The following is a 16,141-nucleotide window of genomic DNA, read 5'->3' on the forward strand; positions in this document are numbered from 1 at the left end:
ACCCTGTATTTTAAGGAAGAACATTTATTTATTTACGATACATTATTCATTCACAAAGAAAATTGGTGTCCTTAAAGGTTGGATTTTTTCTAATTTTTTAAATTAAGGCATTAAGTTCAATTTCCAAAAGATGATTTTTTATTCCTCTTTTTAGTCAACTTTAGCATGGGTGTCTAAACTTATGCATAGCACTATATATAGATAGATAGATAGATAGATAGATAGATTTTGTGTTGATTGCCTGTACAAAACGGTCCACCACAATACTTAAGGGGTCACCAGAGTTGCTATGCATGTGCTAAGGTATTCTGAGTAGTTGTTAGCACGTTGCTACATAATTATTATAGTGTCGTGGGTGGTTGCTTACTGACCCAAGTCAAAAGAGCTCACCCCCAAATTTCTATAATATTCTTCACCCTAGAAATGACTCCGGTCCCTCCTTCAATTGAAGTCAATGGGATTTTCTATCCGTTTTAACATCTGCCAGTCAAGAACTGGAAGTCTGATTGATAATGGCAAACCTCTTTTGATGTTTTAACATCTATTCATACAAAAAATGGTGTTGGATGACTACTCCTCCAATACCTTAAGTATTGACTTGGAAGGGATGTACCAAACGTGGTGCACAACTAAATTAAACCTGTAACGCTGTTAATACCCGACCGACAGGCGCAGGTGCTTCATTTGCCCATCTTCCTAAAGCCTGTGTCTGCTGAAAAGCGGTTTGTTAAGTCTTCGCAGGATTCGTCTTATTGAGCATCACTCTATGTGCGGGTTTAAGTAGGGGACTAGCTAACGGATTAGGCTGATCGCTGCGGCCGGAGAGAACGCATGCGCTAGATACTAATGAGCTTCAAGGACACATGTCATTTCCTCCTTATTACCTTCTGCTTGTGACTCATTGCGGGTCTGATACATGAGAGAGAGAGAGAGAGTGCGCGTGCTTCACACCGGGCTGTACTCCATACTATGAGTTGATTAGTCAATTTGAATGCGTTTTGGAGTGTGCGTGTGCAGACGTGGCAGGGAACGAATGGCGCATTTTCATTCCTCTGCTGCACGGCACCCAGACAGGTCAAAGAGTCCCTGGATACAATGAATGGAGCTTAAAATAGATTATATTTTCGCTTACGCACAATTCTAAAATAAGAAACAAGTGACATCCCACTCTACGCTCGAAACCAGGACTGACCCTGACAAGACAGTACAGTTTTCTGAACTGCCCAATTATTAAATCTAAGTACAAGGGCACAAATTCGTCAATGGAAATACTTGGTCTTTTTTTAAATATTGTACTTCCCCCGTAAAGTTATGAATTGTTTAAACTCAACAGTGAAATTAAAAGTCAAAGCCTGAAGGATGTCCATGCCAATGTGGGTGTAAGGCTGAAAATGACCTCATGAGCATTGGAAGAAATTATTCTTAAATGCTAATGCGATGATCATGTTTGAAAACGCCATGGCTTTCTTTTAAATGGCTCACCAACCTTATATAACACTTTTTTAAAAATGGTGTTTGAAGAGTTTTTTTTATATATATATAGGGAATATTACTTGCACTACCGTTCCAAAGTTTGGAGTCAGTCCTTTTTTTTTTTTTTGTGAAAGAAATTAAAAAAATAATACTTTTATTCAGCAAGAGTGCATTAAATTGATCAGTGGTGACAGTAAAGACATTTAACTTGTTACACAAAGTTTTTTTTAAAACTTTATATTCATCAAAGAAACACACACACACACACAAAATATTAATAATAATATTATGTGACACTGAAAAATGTCAGCTTCTCCATCACTGGAATAAATAACAAAAAAAATTTTTTTTCACAGTATTACTGTTTTCACTGTATTTTTCATGAAATAAATGCTGCCTTGGTGGGAATAAGAAACTTTAAATTTTACTGACAAAACTTTTGAAATTAAATTGTATAGAGGTCGACCGATAGTGAATTTTACAGATGACAATAACTTGGTTGGACCACTTTATTTGAATGAATACTGAATAAACACATAATGAATACAACACATCTAATAGTGCTGAAATGTATTAAAAAAATTCACAACTGTACTGAACCATGAAAATGTACTTTACTTTTTAAATTATAACAATTTCAATTATATCTTGATCATTCATGTTAGTTCAAAGTGCATTAACTAATGTTGAGGTACAACTTCAAAATTTAAAAATGTATTAGTAAATGTTGAAATTAACAATGAACAATACTCATATTAACCTGAGTTAAAGGATTAGTTGATCATTTACTCACCCGATGTCATCCAAGATATCCATGTCTTTCTTTCTTCAGTTGAAAAGAAATTAAGGTTTTTGAGGAAAACATTCCAGGATTTTTCTACACAGAATGGACTTCAATGGCAACCAACTATACCAATGTTCAAAGAAGGTTCAAATGTCCGTCTCAATTCAGCTTCAAAGTCTCGACACGATCCCAGTCGAGAAATAAGGGTCTTATCTAGCAAAACGATCGGTCATTTTCAAAAAAATAAAATAAATATATAATACTTTTTAACCACAAATGCCCGTCTTGTACCATCTCTGAGATGCGCCACGTATTACGCCATCACGTTGGAAAGTTACAAATTACAAATGGACTTTTATTGTAAAGTGTTAGCGTTTCATAATCCAAACAGTCATCCTTAAAGATGGCCATCTGTATCTATTTTACACAAACACCTTAGCATTGAAATTAGACACACATTTGTGTACTCACACTTTATTTGCTTCTATTTTAGAACACTTGATGATTATCTTATAACAAAATATGCATTACAGTGATGATAAAAAAAGAACTGAAATCGAATGCGATTCTGATTTGTTTACATGTTTCTGTTAGCTGAATGATGCTAGTTTGCTTTCTCATGTCACAAGCTTTAAATATGCAACTTTTCTGCATAACAACTTCATAAATGCGACCAGCTGGATATAAACTAATGCAAATAGATGGTAACAATCGTGACATTAAACATTTTGGTCGGACTTGCGTGTATTTTTTTTTCACTGTTTTAACCGCTTGAGGTAACTAATGTTAGCGTCCTGCTGTTCTCCACTAATGCATCATCTAGTCAACAAATGAATTACTTTATAGTGATATGAAAACATGTACGGTAGTGTGTTGTATAACACCATTCCATTGTCTGTTTTAAATCCGCATGTGAAGTGTCTCGCGTGTCAAAACAAACTCCAGTGATATTTTTTATTTCGCCTCTAGAGGCCGCTCTCGTGCTGTATAATGCCAGCAGACCCTTCTCAAAAACTATCGGTATGCGTTTTTGACGATAACGATTGTTCCAGCAATCGGTTATCGGTGCCGATTACGGTAAAAACGTTCAATCGGTCGACCTCTTAAAGTAACGTCAGACCTATTAATTTAAGTGTAAGTTGCACGATTCTTAGTGCCATATAGCAAAAGCAGTGCAAAAAAGTTTGGTGCTGAAGTTTAGTGGTTAAGGGTTTTAAAAAAAATCTAACAAAATCTGTCACTAGTTTTACAAGCCAAAATGTGTTCTATTAGCCTGGTTAAAACCAGACCATTCTCAGTAGTAACCGAGTTATGGTCTGGCAAAGCTCCATAAACAAATCATTTCCAAAGGGGCGTCACCAACGGACGTCGCTCAATCAGAGCGATCGGCATCGTGTAAAGCCATATGCTGCGTCCCAATTCGACCTAAGTTACACTACGCCATAAAAGCATGTACTCTTTTTGTGAAGAAAATGTATTTACTTTTGAATGTGTAGCAAAAAAGTAGGCAAGCTTTGAGACATACTACTTCGTCATCTTTATCGGACGGATCTGTCGCGTGCATCCCGTCATGTAAACTGCCCTGTCAATCATCGTGTCACAGTTAAAATCCTCTATTAAATCTAATTTAATTTCCTACCGTTTCAGAGAGAAATGTAGTAGCACGTTCATCTGCCAGTGGGTCTTTCATGGAGACTGTCCTCATGTGTTTGCAATTTGAATATAATAATGCATTTAAAAATTGAACGGACGTCGCTCAAATGCCTCTGGGCTCAACTGGATAGGCTAGACCTAAAACCAATCAGAGCGATCGTTATCGTGTAAAGCCCGCCTCAACGTTTCTGATTGGTGCCTCGATTTCTCGGCCATGGAAATGGGTTTGAATGAGCTCTTTGCCAGACTACTTCTCAAGCAAATCTGAATTTGCCGGAAGTTGTCTGGGTTTTCCCAGGCTAGTGTTCTATAGTACTATAGCTTTACATAGAATGTGATGCATTGTCAAAATCCAGCTAAAATCTCATACGTAAATTTCCAAGTTTGTGAAAAATGTAATGTTTCATAATTGTAATATTTGAAATGTACATGTAATTGATTGAATCCTTTGTGGTTTCAGGAGCAAGCAGTGCCTCTCCTGTAGTGTGGATGAGGGAGTCATGGCTGAACACACCTCCCCACTGGAGTCCGGCCAGTTGCTCAGCCCAGACATCCCAATGCTCACCTCCCCGCCACCCCCTCCGCACCCGCCCAACATCGTCAACGGAGACGGACCACAACAGGTAGGAGAAGTCGGCATCGGTTTTTCCTCCCTCAAGTCCTTGAGCTATGTTCTGCAGGAAAAGCAATTTTCTACTCCGCAAACAGCTGAAGTTCTGCTGAAATAATTTCTCATGACAGACTCGCTTATTTGGTTCTGCTGAACCCAGGAGAGAAAGCTAAGCCAGGTCTGTCTGTTGATATGAGAATGTATGTCAATATTTCTAAAATTTCTGTTTTATATTTTGTAATCTTATATTTTCAATCTTTTAAATTCAGCAGTTTTACAATAAAATATATATTTTCCTAGCTTATTTCTTAGCAATACTAACACTTATATTTTGTATTTAGGCATTTTAACACCAGAACTACCGGAATTCTATAACTACTATAATGGCCATAGTAGTCATTCTGACCGCTCATACGTTATGTAAGGGATAATGCCCTTCGAGGTGTCCATTAACAGAAATTAATGGTCGACGCGGAGGCGTGAACCGTCCGACGCGAAGCGGGCAAATTGACGGGACGCCTTTCCTAGGTGTACATTATCACTTTTTAACGGACACCCTGCAGCCAATCAGAATCGAGTATTCACCCAGACCATGGTATAATTGCATATAATTTCAATAAACTATATCAAATCTAAGAATAAATGGATCTGTAATGTTAGGATAGGTAATAATAAACATCAGAACACTACATTTTAACTCTAATGTAGGCCTATGTGAAAATGTATTAGTTAATCGACAACCACAGAACAGCTATTGTAATTACAGATACAAAGTCGAAAGTGATAAATTTTCTATTATTATCTTTGTAGAATGACAAATGTATTCATCCTTGGATATTAGAATACAATAACTTACAAAAACATCGCCAATATGCATTTCAATGCATAGGTAAAACTTTTATGGGCACATATGAAACGCATATGCCCCAAACTGGCCAAAACAGTCAATCTATCCGTCACGGGAAAAGAATATGAAAATATAATAAACTGCGAGAAAACGAACTGATTTGTTTTAGTGAGTAAAAATATCATGCTGTAAAATTACAATGAAAATTGTATGCATATGGTCAGTATGATTGTTATGGCCATTCAAGGTAGAAATACTCAAAACTCTTTTGTGTCTTTTAATAAAATAACAATGATAGAATAAAATATAGACACATTTAGGAAAAGTCAGGGTCCTATAGTTACATGGGTTTTATTTCAGCAAAGTTATTACATTGCAAAATTTTAAAACAGTCAAAATGACTGCCTTGGTAGTTCTAGTGTTAAAACATGCAAAATGGCATGCTGGTACTTTGTGCCCTGAGAATTATGGAGTCGTGACAAACAAACCGGTTACTCTGACTTTGCAACTCTTTTGTCATATTCGATGGCGAAAAATACACAAGCCTCTTTTAAGACTTCAGACTTACTTTTGCAATAGTTAGGTAATTATCCAAATAAATATAATCCAAAATAAATACAGCATAGGGCAGTATCGGCAAGACCAGACTGAGCAGTTCAGAGGGGGAAGAGGTATGACGAAAATGAAAAGCTTATTTTAGGCTTACACAGCGTCTCGGACGTGAGAAAAATAATAATAAAGCAGGTTACAAGGTGGAGTATAATTCAGAAAGATTTATTAAATAACTCCCGACCAAACGGCATAGCACTTCTCTTTTCAAGTCTCCTGTCATTAGGTCCTACTGTTATTTAATATTACACGTGTTCTCCTCAATAGCTCCGAATATTACCTAAGATTATCATCTAGTAAGTAATATATCACCAACATCCAACACAATGAAAAGACAAAGAATGTAATATAAATAAACGAATTAAATGCACAATATTTCAATAAATACAATTAAGTTACTATAATAAATATTGTAATAAATTATCTACTACTAATAATAGTAATAATAAAAATAGCAATGAACAAATACACAAAACTGTGACACCAGGTTTCCCAAACGATGAGGGAACTGCAGAAGGTTCACGAGTTGATGAAAAGCTGATAATTAAATCATTAATGAATAAATAGGGCGGCACAATTAAAGTAAAATCGAATTTTGTCTAAATTTAGTCACTGCACTGCATGTTTTATAGTAGCTCATTTCAATTACATGCAAGCAGCTCAGCTCTTAAAACTCTTAAATAATCCATAATGGTTGATTTAACGTGACGTGGAAACTGTAATCGATATCAGCTGCACATCTTGATCATCGCATCTCTGGCTGTCTATATCTTAGTTAATATTTAATAATCGGGGCATAAGAACGTGGTGTAAAACAAGGGGCAAATACATATTTAGGGCTTGAACTAATTTTATGGATCCTTTTTATTTATTTTTTAATTGATTAATCCATCAATTTTTATTTTTATTTTTATTTTTTTAGATTAATCGAATATTGTAACCCCCCCCCCCCCCCCAATCTATTGTTTATTTTCTGAGTAGATGATTAATCCTTTGGTTAATTTACCAAAAAGTAATAACCGTAACTAATCGATGTATGAGGTTTTACCTAAGTATACTATTTATGACAAAAGATAAGGTTTATGCAGTGTAGGCCTAATTAGGAAAGGTGTTTATTATGGCTGCGTTCACAGTCACTTTTGGGGATTTATAGCATCAATTGCTTACAAGTGTGAATCCTGAAATGTTTCGTTCATTCAGGAGGTTAAAGTAGCTGCTTGAATATGTTCATTCAGCTGTATGATCAAACCGCTGAAGTCACAACTGCTTTCTAACGAACCATAGCGACTGTATCAAACATGCCGGTGTCCGTAAAACCGTGAAGTTTTACAATGACTGACAGCGCATTATTAAATAAATGATGCTGCTTAAAAATCATTACAATGACAATTTAGTGAGTTCTATTGCTGCACAGCAATTGTTCTTGTGATGTTGTTAACATTCCGTCATCATAGACGAGGAGTGGCTTAACTCTCAAAGTGTCGGCATCAGCTCTAATGGCTCTGGGCATTCATTGCGTCACTGACCCTGACCCTGACCCTGACCCTGCACGGAGAAGTGTGATAGTGGGAGTAAAGTCCAAGGCGAGGAGCTGTCCGTCCGTCGCCCCTGGGGCTGTCATGGCGAGAGTCAGTGTCCGTGACAAGGCTTGGTGCTACTGCTGTCACTCTCACCAACGTCAGGCTGATTTCTCTTTAGTGATCGTGACTGCTGTTCCAAAGAAGGAGAAACTATGATGCCTTTCACCTTGTTTGAATGCGTCATATTTTGGTGTGTTTTTAGGAAGTGGAATTTCAGTCCATCTCATTGGTAATTACCTTAAATTGCAATGAGTAAATGCACTCTTATGTACACTTGTGGCTTGGCAAATTATAGTGCACTCAGATAAGTGTTAACCATTGTTTCAGGCTCGTAAAGATTTAAATCCTCAAGTCTGAAGAATGGTGGAAGTTGTTTAAGGATGTTTTACTCACCCACCACATGTAGTGGAAGTCTATCGAGGGCCGGCAAGGCCGTGTTTTTAATAGCGTGCTGTTGACTTTCAACTCCCTGCAGCGATCACCTGACAAGCCCTTCCCAATCTTCCCTTTGGTCCACTGAGCACTTAAAGAGGCAGAAAATGCATACACACCGTCCCCTGCTCCAATCTTCCATTCCTATGACCCCTTTTATCCCCGTTCATTTTTATCACCTTCTGCTCTCCTCATTCATAAAACCACAGGTTGGAGAATTGCAATGGTTGGAGTCATTGATAGAAATGGCTTCTGTAGAGCATGGGATATATACGATGATATTGCTTTTTTTTAATGCCTTACCCTAGTTTTTCTTGGTGTCTAGACGCAATGGAAAGCAATATTAGGATGCAGACGCTTTCTTCCGTTAGGGAACAGGTAGATGCCACCTGTCAAGATCCACATATGCAAGAGATAGCATGATGGGTTTCATGTCAAGCCTCCACAGCAGTGCAAGAATACAAATGAGTCTTTACCAGTGTGAAATGCCAGGGCTAGCTCTGTGATAATTACCACGCAAGCGTCTTTGTTTGTGCCTTTGGCATTTCTCTTCATATGTGGCCTTTTATTCCTACAACTAATCACGCCTTCCCAGGTGTGTGTTTGATGTTTGCAACTGGGAGAGCTCAAGGTAAAGCGAATGACTCCTGGTCTGTGTTTCGATGAGGTGTGTTTGTGTAAGAGAGACTGGGGAATGAGTTTTCACCAGAACTGAAGGAACCCTGAGTCTCCGTGACCCTGGACCGAGTGACGCATCCTGGCGAAAACAGTAGTGACAACGTGCCATGATGACTTGCACCTCTGACCTGACCTTTCCCGCTGGACTCTCACTCCGTAACCGGGTTCCCTCCTCCCTCCTACTGTGTGCCGCGTAGCACTTGTGCATTTGACGTCGCAGTTGCACTGAGGGAAGCGAAATATCAGTGTGGCAATATCGCTGCTGCTCTCTCATGAAAGCAAAGTGGAATACATGCACAATGAATCACAGTTTCTATTCATTTCCCCTTCCTACCTACACCTATGTCTCTCCTCTCCTCTCTACTCCCTGCCTGCCTGTTTGTCTGTGCCAGAGCCAGAACAAGATGAATCAGGCCATTGTTTATCAATACTTACTAATAGGTGCCCAGGTGCCCAGCTGTTCTCTTCATTGTAAAGATTTGGTGGAACCCCCCTTTCCTCCCTCCCTCCCAGCAAGAGGCCTTTTATGCTTTCATTTAAAGTCTTTTCCTCCCTCTGCCTTGGATCGTTTCAGGTTTTTATGTGGACTTCAAACACTCTGGTTGTACGTGCACACACCGGGCAGCCAGGCTTACCTTAAGAGCAAAAACTCTTGGCAGAGTAGAAACGGCCACTCTACAGGAAGCCTGTGCTGGATAAGAACAGAGTGATCTTAGTTGTGCCGAAAAGCCTCTCATATATATAAATGGCTCTAAATCGACCAGAAAGCATTGATATGTTTTTGATTCACTTTCCTTTTGGTCTCATACACTCTTTTTTGTTAACAGGAAGTCGAAGCGAAAGCCAGTCTTTTCTCTCGTTTACTTTTATTGATATGTAAACGCAATTAGGGCTGTTCCATTATAATGGATATTGATGTATGTCAATTGTTCTTAATTTTATTCATTTGTGCATATAATTTACTATACAGTTCAATTAGTAAAGCAACTGGTTGTCTAAATAAGGAGAAAACTCTGAAACTAGCATTTCTCATTGCTGTCAGAGCTTTTTATGATTCGCCATCCTGGACAAAAACGACGTGAAGAGAGATGCCGAAACCTGAAGGTTCAGTCTATCTCACCAATACTCTGAGCGTCTCTTAGCAGTTTTATTCTAAATCCACTTACAAAATCACTGTTTCACAATGTATATGGTATCGTGAGGTAGGGATGTGCAAAACTAGTCGACACTGAAAACAATAGTTGATTACACGGAAGAAAATGCACAAGATTTCATAGTTCAAATTACTGTGTTGTTAATGTTACGGTGAAGAAAACGAAGTGAGGCCGGTGGCGCAAGTGTTAATGAACGTCACTACGTGCTGCACCAGTCTGGAGTCCCAGGAGCTCCGAAGGATAAGAGGAGGCGTGACAACAGTGGAAGATGAGAAAAGACCAGGCCTGGGATGTTTACGTTGCGTTTAGTCCATAGACTGTAAAAAAATATGGACGTAGTGTCCGTGACGACACCCGTAGGTTTCTGAAAAGCATTTTTGAAGCCCAAAGTGGGCGGAGTTGGCCGTTGCCATCTTGGCAGCACGTAGTAGTGACATCAGCGGCAATGCACCTGCCACTCAAGTGGCCACGCCCTAATTATGCATCTGAATATAATTTAAACTGAGGAGTTATAAAGAAAAAAGGGATTTACTATCTTTTGGAGCCTGTCTCTAGCAGTCAGTCGATGAATTGCAGTTTAAAGGTGAACTATGCAGGTTTTTACCTTAACTGAACAGCTTCGGAGTCATTGGAATAGTTATATGACTTTTTTTCGGGTTGAATGGTGGTCGTCTCGCACCCCCCAAGCGTCTGTGAGCGGAAAAACCACCCTTGCAACTTTGAGCTGGCGTCTGGAAGTATCGCGTGATATCAGGTCTCGCGATGTAACGAATTGCTTTACGGCAAAAAAATCTGCTAAAATTCTGTCATTATTGCGCTCCCTCACGCTGTTCGAATCCGAATGAAGAAGACGTTTTAAAGAATGTCCCATCTGCTTTGATGTCGTTGATCTATAACCTCTGGTATCTGAGAATCGCCAACGAGTTTTTCGACAGTGTTGTCAAATATCTATTCCGAAGCTGTAGGGGGAGCTCTATAGAGAAACCTGCGAGCAAAAAGCGAGAATACAGCGAAGAAATTGCCGAAACTGCATAGCCCTGCTTTAAGTCACTTCTGTGTTGAATTCAAGAGAGAGACCGAAAGGTTGCCGCTTGGTTTTGTCAATGTATGGGCGGTAGTCTGCTATGAAGCACCTGCCGTTTACTTTCGTTTTATTTATTTTAAAAGTTCCGTTTACCGGTTCTCCTTCTTCCATGCGCCTTGAACTTTGTTACATTTTATATTTAAAAGCATTTTAAATAGCAGAACACTTTTAAAATAATACATTAGCAGAACACTTGGAAAAATAATACATTAAGAGGTATGGCCTAATCATTTTATCACAAATTCCATGCGTTTTCTTCCTGTCGTGGAGAGCACAAAAATGACCGCTCAAAAGGCAAACGAGATGCGGGAGTATTTTGAATTAGAAATTAAACTGAAAAGTTTTATGTAAGCTTTGTCATGTTAAACTGGCATAATTCCACTAGAGCAGGGATTCCCAAAGTGTGGTACGCGCACCCCCAGGGGTACGCGAGCTACCACCAGGGGGTGCGCGAGAGGAAAAATGTAATGGCGGTCTCTTTTTTTTAAGTGGGATTTTTCCATACAATAAAAAAAACATGAACAGTAAACATTTCCTTTGTTAATTCCTTTTCCTTTTATTTTAAATAAAAAAACTATAATTTATTAGTTTTTGATAAAACAAATACATATGAAATGCACAACGACACACCTAAAGTCGCTCACACACAAGCAAACTCTACACACACGAGACGCGCGGAACTCTCCGCGCACATACTCATATGAGACGCGCGCGCGCACACAAACTCTCCACGCACATACTTATATGAAACGCGAGCACACACACACACAAACTCGCGCACATACACATACTCAATGTGACCCGAGCACACACACACAAACTCTCCGTGCACAAACTCATATGAGACGCGAGCACACACACACAATACCATAAAGATGTGGAAAAGTCGATCAATCGATTGTAATTTATCCTCTTTTAATTTATTTTATGTTTGAGCCTATGCTCTTTGTTACTTAATTATGTTGTGGATCGTGTGTAGGCTAATTTTACTGTCGCACTTGAAAAGTATCAGATTGATCCTCGTTTTTATTTATTTAATCTATTTCGGAGCCTATTCTCTTTGGTGTTGTGGATCGTTTGTAACTTCATTGCAATTTAATTCAATGTACTGTCGTTCTAATTTCCATAACCGTTGTGTTATGATGATGATGATGCTAGCTCCACGGTCATTTACGGTCATTTAATATTGCTGCAATGTTTCTTTTACGCGGCTGAAAATAACCGTGCTTTCTGTTACTGAGCCTGTGTCTGTCACTCGTCCTCTTAAAAGTGGAAGCTTGTGCGTAGCTTTGTTGCATTATATTGAAACTTTGTTGATGTTGTTATTGTCATGTGTGTTCTGGTTATTTGCGCATGATTAAATATGAGTCTTTATATGGCGATAAGACAAAGCTTTGTTGCGTTATTTTTTTGAAGTGGGGATTGGGGGTGCGCCAACCCGGTTGGGGCATAGAAGGGGGTGCGCAGGAAAAAAAGTTTGGGAACCGCTGCACTAGAGTCATGCGTAATTCAGCACAGCCAAAGTTAGCCGAAGCAAGCAAATCGCGTTATCACTTCAGCTCCGAAAAAACAACTGAGCTTTAGAATCAGAATCAGCTTTATTTGCCAAGTGCTCGGCATTTATTGGGATTTGACTGTTTGATTCATTGAGTGTTTCAAATGGATCTTATACACACAAGTCTTTAGAGGGGTTCTTACTTTTAGACTAGTCGACTTGTGGGATACAAAACAGTTTAAATTACTGTCAAATTAGTTGATGCGCACATCCCTATTGTGAGATAGTTTGCTTTACTCAACCCTGAACTCCATTTTATTTAGGAATGCATTACTCTGCTTCATTAAATGGCTTTTAAGCACACAAAGAAATTACCCCCACATGATGTGGATAATGAGGCTGTTTTTATCGAGTGAGTCAGTTGGGTGAAATGAAAGTGAATACCCCCTCACCCTCCTGCTCTGCTTAACGCCATCCTGACATGAGGAGGTGGACAGGGGACGCACAGCTGGGCCTAAGACCAGAGCTGGGGGTGGATTCATGTGTCGTGCCCGTAATACCACGCAGTGCCTGAGTTACGGGCATTCATCGAGCCGTGCCCTCTGAAACCATAAAATGGCTGAACCAAACATTAATCTTTCCCTTTGTCCCCACTCCCCCCCCCCCCCCCCCACACACACACGTTACTCCTCCCTGTGCTCATTGGTGAACTAAGCAATGTTTCCATAGCAATGAGTTTCAGTCTTTGTCTCTCTCCCTCTCTCTTGTGGGTGTCTCACTTATCACCTAATAGGAGAGAAAATGGACAATTCTTTGTAGAGCTGACAGTCATCTCAAGTAACCGTTTCCCATTCACTGTTGTGGAGCTGAATTCTCACTCTTGTCTGCACCATCATGGAAAAAGGGTGAGGTTGCTTTCACACAATGGCTCCCTACAATGCTGGTTCTCTCCCATTCACCTATAGTTTAGGTTCACCTGCAATGTCTGTCGTGGAATACAAATTGCAGATATTAGTCCAGCTTTGATGTTAGCAGGCTTTGGATTGGGGGCCACATATTCGATTCGTCACAGGTTAAGGTCGCACTTTGCACACATTGTATGCGCCTCAGGTTGACTGTCAAAGATCAGTATCTTGTCACAGTTTTGCATTTTACTATTGACACTTTTATCCAAACCTTTATGTACCGTTTCATTATAAAGCGGCCTCTTCAAATAGCTTTTCCTATAGATAACCATCTGTACTTCAAATGTACTGAACAATGACTTACCATCACTTTCCCCGCTAACACCTTTATTTAAGCTAAAAATATTTAGCGTTAGCTTCTGCGTGGCACATCAGGCTTGAAGAGAGCAAGTCAAGGGAGGAGGAGGAAGAAATGACCACTATTGCAAAAACCCTTATTAGACCAACAACAGCATCACCCACTCTTACCAAAGGCACGATGCCTTGAGGCTCTTTGCTTGGTAAATCAATACTTCCCACAGTCTCACTGTAAAGCTCTTCTGCCAGAGCTATCTGAGGTCTCTTGCTTTGCAACAGTAACGCAAAGTGCCAGAGGCCTATGTATGTCTGTTTTTGACACAATTCAGTTAGCTTGGCATTAGCTGCAGTTGTACTAATGCTAAGAACATAGGAAACACAGCAGTTTCAGACTATTGAACTATATTCCGTGCCATCTAAACCATAGAAAAGTTGGAAACCACTGGAAAAACAGGTTTGAGATTATTCCTCTGCCTTGAAGTCATTTACTTTGAGACTATGTGAACCTATGTGTTCATGGTTCTTGCTTATTCCTGTATGGCATCGTCATCCAGAGGCTCCTCTTCGATGTCACATATTTCTGTTTCGTGTCAGCCCAGCTGCAGTGCCACGTTGTCACACGGTAAACAATTAAAGAGGAACAAATAGTGAGGAACCTGAGCCCTGACTCATCGGAGAAGCACAGACGTCAGTTGCTAACAGCCGTGAACGCAACGGCACCACTGGCCCATCTCCAGGGTAATAAAGCCAGCGCTAACCACTGTAGCTGTGTTTGCTAATCACTCTCGCTCCCCCCCCGCTCCTGATGGCCTTGTGCCTAAACCCGGCAAGTTCAGCCTGGTCGTGACGCATTAGAGCAACAATGTTCCCATCTCTAATCTTTGCTCGTACAAATCATTGTCACTCAACCACCTGGATACTACATCTCTTATCTCTGACATTTTACTGCCTCAATTTATAGTCTGAACATATTAAAGAAATTGCCTGCCAGTTTGCTTGAATATGTATAGAGGCAAAATAAGTAGATGAACACCTCATAGAGCTGTATTTGGATAATTCAGGGTGATTTATATCATTTCATATTTTAATATAGGTTAATTTAGGTGTGGACTGTGGAGAGGGTTTTACCAAGCTGACTGTGGAAGCAACCGTGCATCATGACATGACAACTTTACAATGCAAATATAGCAGCATCGATGTGACCCCATAGCAATCTATTTAAAGACAATTACTGTTGAGCATCAAATCGCCTTCACTGAGCTTTATTTTTGTCATTAGCCGCATTTCCATTACAGATTTGCACAAAACTTTTGTGATATTTTCTAAATGTCGATAAAAAACTACTGCGACATGATGGCGTTTCCATTAAGCCTCTCATATAAATGGCTCTAAATCGAACAGAAAGCATTGATATGTTTTTGATTCACTTTCCTTTTGGTCTCATACACTCTTTCCTGTTAACAGGTGAGACGTAGGTGTGTTATCCAAGCATTAATGGCAAGGAAATCCCCTTATACTTGGGAGCGGCACATATGAAGTGTTTCTTCCTCCTATCTACTTCAAGGTCTTCAAAGTTCAAAATTGAAGACCTGTTTAGAATCCAGTATTCCCATAATACTTTTGTCTTTTATGAGTTTAATGAAGAACTCTGTCTTGTCTTCTGTCAAAACAGACCGCGCCATCTACGTCAGGTGACCTGTAAATGGTTTCTTTTGCCGTTTTTTGTTTTACGGCATATAAAAAAATTCTAATTGCCTGAAAAAGCACCTCAACTTTTTTGCGATTATATTGGAGTTTTTGCAGAATTAACGTGTTTCCATTCGGCGTTTTTTCAATTTGCACAATTTGAAGGGTAATGGAAACACGGCTATTGTGTAGTCTGTAGGTTTTTTTTGGGACTGTGATGGGTTTTAAGCTTAGTTATTAGCAGGGCTCTGAACTCGTTCAAGGAACGTAAACAAAAACGGAAACGAAATTGTTTAACCGTTCTGAACAGAAATACTTATTTGAAATTGCCATTAACCGATTAATAACGTTATTTTATCGTTCTGTTTATTATTTTTATTTGGCAGTCAACCAATCATGAATTAAAATAGTGCGGCCTCCGCAAATGTGACATTGACACGTCCAACATGACTTGACAACTGAGTCTGGGCATTTCACTCTAAATAGGTTAGTTGCAATGGCAATGTGCTGCAATTAGAGGTTTTCCATGGATATTTTTTAATTTATTTTTTTATCCTTTATTTAACCAGGAAAATCGCATTTAGATGTCCCAATCTCTTCTTCCAGTGAGACCTGGTCAAGACGGCAGCACAAAGAATTTCACACAGAGGTAGCCACAAAAAAAACAAAAAAATAAACAGTACTCATACATAATAATTAATAAAAGTAAAATCAAGAAAAGCACTTGCAAGACACCTTTAAAACATTTTGCAGAAGAGATTTAAAAGTATTCAGAGATAGCATTATCTCTAGTT

General features: G+C 39.3%; 1 protein-coding gene across 4 annotated transcripts in view; it reads left to right on the forward strand.

The window, feature by feature from the left end:
* fndc3a (fibronectin type III domain containing 3A) overlaps window positions 1-16,141 on the forward strand; it is a 97,197-nt gene that overhangs the window by 17,735 nt on the left and 63,321 nt on the right. For 2 of the 4 annotated variants that reach the window (XM_079885847.1, XM_079885849.1), the window contains exon 2: window positions 4,371-4,533. In XM_079885847.1, coding sequence (XP_079741973.1) covers window positions 4,411-4,533 — 123 coding nt within the window. In that variant the 5' untranslated portion in view covers window positions 4,371-4,410. Of the gene's footprint in view, window positions 1-4,370; window positions 4,543-16,141 lie in introns of all 4 variants that reach the window. The other 2 variants (XM_079885846.1, XM_079885848.1) reach the window with 1 other exon arrangement.

This window comes from Squalius cephalus (genome assembly GCF_949319135.1).
Source record: "Squalius cephalus genome assembly, chromosome: 11".
Classification (NCBI taxonomy): domain Eukaryota; kingdom Metazoa; phylum Chordata; class Actinopteri; order Cypriniformes; family Leuciscidae; genus Squalius; species Squalius cephalus.